Below are 6,802 nucleotides of genomic sequence, written 5' to 3' on the forward strand. Positions count from 1 at the left end.
GGGACGCCCCCCGCCACCAGCCCCGCCAGAGATCCGCGGAGGGAGCGGGAGGGGAGGCCGGTCCGCAGGCTCCAGAAAGCCCCGCGCCAGGCCAAGCAAGTTTGAGGGCTCAGTGATGGCCGAGTGGGCGGGGCTGCCCACACCTGGGAAAATGGAGGCAGCACCATGCAGTGAGTGGGCTGGTGGTGCATGCGGGAGCCGCGTGGGCATCCACCCCCCGAACAGAGCTGTGCCAGGGATCACTCACAGTGCTGTGCCAGGTTCGGCGCTCACTCTGTCTCTGGTTTGCCGCCTTCCCCGATCTCAGCCGCTGCCGCCTCGGGCTGTTCAGTCGCGGCGCAGCTCGGGCGCTCCCAGGAATCTTCTTCAATGCCGGCCTGAAACCTCGAATCCTGAATAGGGCAGCTGGCCGCCTTCAGCGCGGCCCCGGTCTCCGGGATCCTGGCTGCATCCACAGCAGCCCTGGCGCCGTGTTCCCTGTTTCGAGACTCGCTTTTGCAGCTAAGAAACAGTTCTTTTCCTGCTCCACACTTCAAAGCTGTTGCCTGTAAATGAGGCAGCCTCTCCTGCCGGGGGCAAAGTGGCGGTCACCCCCCACGACCGTCCAGCAGCAGAGGTCCTCCCTTAAGAGATGGCGAGAGGAATGTCCACAAGTTTCCCGGCTGCCTGAGGCCCAGTGGCCTCCTTTTCCACCTCAGCTACTCCACGCCAGCCTCCGCAGCCGCCGCCATCTTGAACCGCATACATTGAACTTTTTAAAAACTATAGGTGTAAAAGGGGAGGGGAGAAGATGGGGAGAGAGCGAGGGGCTAATAAGGAATTGGTCCAAGGACACAAAGAACGATTGCATATTTTAATGATGAATAAGCTAACTATACTGGTCTAACCACCACAAGTTGAACACAAGTATTGAAAATCAGCATTGTAACCCACATGTATGTATAATAAAAAACAAAAGTAAAAATAAAATAACAACCAATAGATTTTTTTTAAAGGACTTTAGATTCAGAAGCCAACGTCTTCAGCTAATCCAAGAGATATTTGAGAGATTTTTAAAAAAAAAATCAATTAGGAAAAATAGGAATATTAAGGTTGCATGCTACGCCTTCTTCCTGGACTAAGGGACAGAATTATATTAAAAAAAAAAAAATTACAAGGTTAGTCATGTATTTGAAAGGTAGATGCCAAATACTCCAAGTCAAGTAACTGATGCGGAAATGGATTTGTGTGTAGAATATGTCAGGTTTTACCACAACAATTATAGTGGAAGACAACAAACAGAACATTAAAAGAACAAAGTTTGGTTAAGATATAGAAAATAACTTATTTTTCAGGAGATATGTTTGGATCCAAGAGGCCAGCCTAGACAGAACTGTTTTAATAAAGAGGGAAAATAAGCACATGAAAAGATGCTTACTATCATTATTTTGGGGGGAAATGCAAAATAAAATCATAATGAGACATCATTACCTACCTATAAGTATGAGTAAAATTTAAAAATAAATAAATAAATAAATTGACCCTGCCAAGTGTTGGCAAGGAGAAATTGGAATTTTCCTAGACTGCTAGTGGGAATATAAAATGATACAACTGCTATGGAAAACAATCTGGAATTTTCTTTAAAAGTTAAACATACAACCACCAGCCATTTGACGATTAGATAAGTTAGATGAAATAGACAATTGCTGTAACTGCACAAATTGCTTAAACCGAATCAAGAAGAAATGGAAAATATCAACAGACCTATAACAAGCAGAAAGATTAAATCAGTAGTCAAGAGTCTCCCAATAAATAAAAGCCCACTACCAGATGATTTTGTGGGTAAATTTTGCCAACCATTTAATAAAGAATAACACCAATCCTTCTCAAACTCTTTCAGAAAATTGAAGAGGAGAAAATACTTCATAACTCATTATGTTAGACCAACATTATCTTGATACCAAAGCTATATAAGATGTCTGTAACAAGAAAATTTCAGATAAATATTCCTAATGAGTATATAGGAAAAAATTCTGAACACTAGCAAACGAAATCCAATAGCATATTAAAGAAATGTTCAATATGATCAAATGGGATTTATCCAAAGAATGCAAGGGTGGTTCTTCAAAGAAGTTATACTAATGTCCAATAAGCTCATGTAAATATGCTCCAGATCATTAGTCATTAGCAAAATGCAATTCAAACCACAGTGATATGCAGACCAAAATTTAATATAAAGCATATGAAATTATTTTAACTGCAAATGTTAGAAAATAAGTTCCCTGTGTTTCTGATAAATTTTATTCTAGTTACATTTCTTTTAGTTAACAAAAATGGGCAGCATGAAATACACTTTTTTATTTTTTTTTAATTTATATTTTAATTGAAACATAATTGATTTTATATATTTAATGGGTGCAGAGTTCACTATCGGTATTTGTGTACATTATGTGATGATCAAATTAGTATTATTAGCATGTACATCATTACAAATCATAATTAATTTCATTACCATTACCCAATTTTAACTATAACCTCCTCCACCTTCCCTTTTGTGACTTCTAGTAACCATATATCACTTCTTTCCTTCTGAAAGTTCAATGTATTATTGTGGTTGCTTCTATCTTCCTTCCTTTCCTGCTTTCTTCTTCCTTCCTTTCTTGCTTCCTTCTTCCTTCCTTCCTTGCTTCCTTCTTCCTTCCTTTTTTCCTTAATTCCTTCCTTCCTTCCTTCCTTTCTCTTTCTTAGCTCCTACCTATAAGTGAGAATATGCAGTAGTTCTCTTTCTGTGACTGGCCTATTTGAATTATATATTTTTTCCATGTTCACCCATGTTTCTTCAAAAGGCAGAATTTCATTCTTTTTTATGGCTGAGTAGTATTCCATTTTGTATATACACTACTTTTTCCTTATCCAGTCATCTGTTGATTGACATTTATGTTGGTTCCATAGTTTGGCTATTGTGAATAGAGCAATAATGGACATGGGAGTGCAGGTATCCCTTCCACTTGATGATTTCCATTCCTTTGCCTATATACCCAGAAGCGGAACTGCTGGATAGTATGGTAGTTCTATCTAAAGTTGTTTGAGAAGTACAGTTCTCCTCCACAGTGTTTTCTATAATGGCTGTACTAATTTACAGTCCCACAAACAGTGTGGAAGAGCTCCCCTTTCTCCACATCCACACCAGCATTTGTTATTTGAGTCTTTTTGACCATAGTCAGTCTAACTTGGGTGAAGTGATATCTCAGTGTGGTTTTAACTTGCATTTCCCTGATGATTAGTGATGTTGAGCATTTTTTCATGTACCTGTTGCCTGTTTGTATGTCTTCCACTTCCCACATCCTATTTTGATGTTTATAATTTTAAAAATGGCAGATAATGAGTGTTGGTAAGGATGTGGGGGCCCAGTTGGAACACTGGTAGATTGCTGATGGGAATATGACATTGTGTGGTCACCAAACTACACATAAAATTAACTATGACTAAACAGTTCCATTCCTGGGACTATACCAAAAGAGTTGAAAAAAAGAACTCAAAATAAATGTGTATGCCAGTTTTCACTGCAGAATTATTCACAGTAGCCAAAAGGTAAGAAGAATCCATGTCCAACAACATTTAAACAAACAAAATGTGTATATATATTAATACACACACACCTACCATGGAATATTATTCAGCCATGAAAAGCAATGAAGTTCTAATGCATGTTATAACATGGATGGTCCTTGAAAACACTATGCTAATTAAAATAAACCAGACAAAAAAATTTAAAAATACAACACAAATATAGTATGATTTGACTTATATCTAAAATAGTCAAATATGTACAGACAAAAAGTAGATTAGAATTACCAGGCACCAGGGGGAGGATGAAATAGGCAGTTACTGTTTAACAATTACATACTTTCTGTTGGGAATGATAAAAAGTTTTGGAAATATATAGGGGTGATGGTTACAGAACATTGTGAGTGGAATTTGTGCCTGTGAATTATACATTTAACAACAGCTAACAATGCAAATTTGTTAAATATATTTTACCACAGTAAATAACCATAAAATCCATTAAAAATTGTTTATAGATGACTCACAAATAAAAACAAATGTTTTAAGAAATAAAAAGCTTATATAAGATTAAGAAATATGAAATACTTGGGAGTGAATATGTAGACCCAAATACACAGAATTATACTGCATTCAATGACTGGGGAAAAAATTTTCAATATGTCAATTCTTCCAAAATAATTTTACAATTTTATTCTAATTTCCCTCAAATACCTACCTGTTTGTCACCATCATCAGCACCATCATCACCATCATCATCATCATCATCATCATCATCATCAACATCATCATCATTAACTTCAGACTGTGAAAAAACATCTGAAAATTTACCTGAAATTGCAAAGGGCCAAGAATAGCAAACCAATATTTTAGGGGGAAAAACTTTTGAAATTGTGTTTAACAAAATATTAAAAACCATGGCATATGCAACATTTAATTCACTCAAAGAATAACCATATATTCACTTAAAATGAACATAAACTACGATAATGTATATGAAAAAATTGAACACAGTTGGGAAATAAATAAATAAATAAATAAACAAGTGAGCAAATAAATAAATAAATAAATAGAAAAATTTGAATTAAACCGAATGAGAATGCAGTTTGGAGTTGATCAATCTCCTTAGTGCCTCTTTCACATCTTTGTTCCTAAGGCTGTAGATAAGGGGATTCAGCATGGGGATCATGACTATGAAGAGCACAGTGGCCACTTTGACCAGGAGCCTGCGGCTTTTAGAATTGGGCACACAGTAGAGAAAGAGGATGATTCCATGGAAAATGGTGATGGCAGTCAGGTGGGAGGCACAGGTGGAGAAGGCTTTTCTGAGTCCACCCGTGGAAGGCATCTTGATGATAGTGACAACTATGAAGACATAGGAGGCGAGGATGATCAGGAGGCTACAAAGCTCATTGAATGTCGAAATGACTAAACATGCCATCTGGCTGAAATAGGGGTCAGAGCAGGATACAGAGAGGATGGCAGAGATCTCACAACCAAAGTGATCTATGATGTTATGTCCACAGTAGGATAGTTCCAAAAGAGAACATGTGAGTGTCAAGGAACAGAGTCCACCCCATGTATAAGTTCCAGCTACCAGGAGAACACAGAGCTTAGGAGACATAGCAACTGTGTAGAGCAGGGGGTTACAAACAGCCACAAACCGGTCATAGGCCATCACTGCTAACATGAACATTTCGGCAATCACAAATGCACAGCCAAAGAAAAATTGTAGCATGCACGTTGTGAAGGAGACTGCTCTGTCTTCCACAACTAAGATTTCTAGCAGTTTGGGTATAAACACACTGGAATAACAAATATCCAAAAGGGATACATGGCTGAGGAAAAAGTACATGGGTGTATGAAGTTTGGGGTTCATCTTTATGACCACAACTATGCCCAAGTTACCCACCAGAGTGACTGTGTAGATGACCAAAAACACCAGGAAGAGGGGCACCTGGAGTTGTGAATATTCTGAGAATCCCAACAGGATGAATTTGTCCACAGAGCTCTTGTTTTTCTCACCCTGTACCATGGCCCTGTACTTAAGAGAGTGACGGAAAGAGAGAAAGAGACACAGAGAGAGATAGAAGTAATAAAAGAATAAAAAACAAGAAGAGAAAATCAAAGTAAATAAAATTGAGCAACAGAAGAGAAGGTCGGGTGGGAGGAACTCAGGAGGAGCGAGATGTACAACTGGGAGGATGTGTGTGGTCAGTTTGTACTCATGACAGTTCCACTTCACCTTGAAGTCCTAGCAACTTACTGTCTTTGTATTATGCACTTTAAGCTTTATCTTTCAATACTTTAGTTTCCTGATCTGGAAAGCAAGAAAAAGTAGTACTTATCAATATTGGTATTTTACATAAATTATCTGTAAATGTGTGTGATTCTTAGAGCATTGAATGTTCCATGAGAAAATATTATTATATGACAAAAAAGGAGACATAGAGAAAAATTAATAAAACATTGAGCAGATTATAGCAGCCATGTACTCATGGCAGAGGTCTTTGGAAGGATAAACACTTCCAATAAATAAAAACATAATAGTAAAATTTTGGAGGAAAAAAATGGATCCTGTCAGACATTCATGGTTTTGTATTGTTATATTGAATTTGTACACATTCTAAATGTGTCTTTTATTAAGGATTCGTAGAACATCTTAGGATCTTTAAATAGTCTGATCAAAAATTCCGCTTATATAAATGTTCTTTCAACTATATACCCCCATATGACCATTTATGAGACTCAAAATGCTCAATGATGTAAAGTTGTCTCCTGAGGAAATATTTTAGAAGTATTCTATAAGTTTCACATTGATTATACTCGCTGGTTGTGCAGTCTGTTTGTAGTGCATATTCTATTAAAGAGAAAAATATTCACTTGTTTATCAGCACTTATAAGCCACAAAATACATAATACTAAAAAAGAAGGTATCTCTCTCTCTTTTTTTTTTTTGGTCATTATTGTGACCGGCCGCACCGCGCTCAGCCAGTGAGCACACCAGCCATCCTTATATAGGATCTGAACCCACGGCGGGAGCACTGCTGCGCTCCCAGCGCCGCACTCTCCCGAGTGCGCCACATGGTTGGCCCTAAAAGAAGGTATCTCTTAACAACAATGAAAATCCCTTTCTTGATGTGAATAACTTAGATGTGGTGATCAATGAGGAATAACTGAATATGTACTACTGAAAAATTTAAACTTTTAATTTTTGCAGACCATTTCTAGTCTGATGTTTAGAAATTTCACATGATTA

At 37.9% G+C, this 6,802-nt stretch overlaps 1 protein-coding gene across 1 annotated transcript; it reads right to left on the reverse strand.

The window, feature by feature from the left end:
* Positions 1-4,627: 4,627 nt before the first annotated feature.
* On the reverse strand, positions 4,628-5,578 carry LOC134377156 (olfactory receptor 1165-like). Its single transcript, XM_063095772.1, has one exon. The coding sequence runs from the start codon at positions 5,576-5,578 to the stop codon at positions 4,628-4,630; it is 951 nt and encodes a 316-aa protein (XP_062951842.1).
* Positions 5,579-6,802: the final 1,224 nt, after the last annotated feature.

Source organism: Cynocephalus volans, chromosome 4 (genome assembly GCF_027409185.1).
Source record: "Cynocephalus volans isolate mCynVol1 chromosome 4, mCynVol1.pri, whole genome shotgun sequence".
Lineage (NCBI taxonomy): Eukaryota > Metazoa > Chordata > Mammalia > Dermoptera > Cynocephalidae > Cynocephalus > Cynocephalus volans.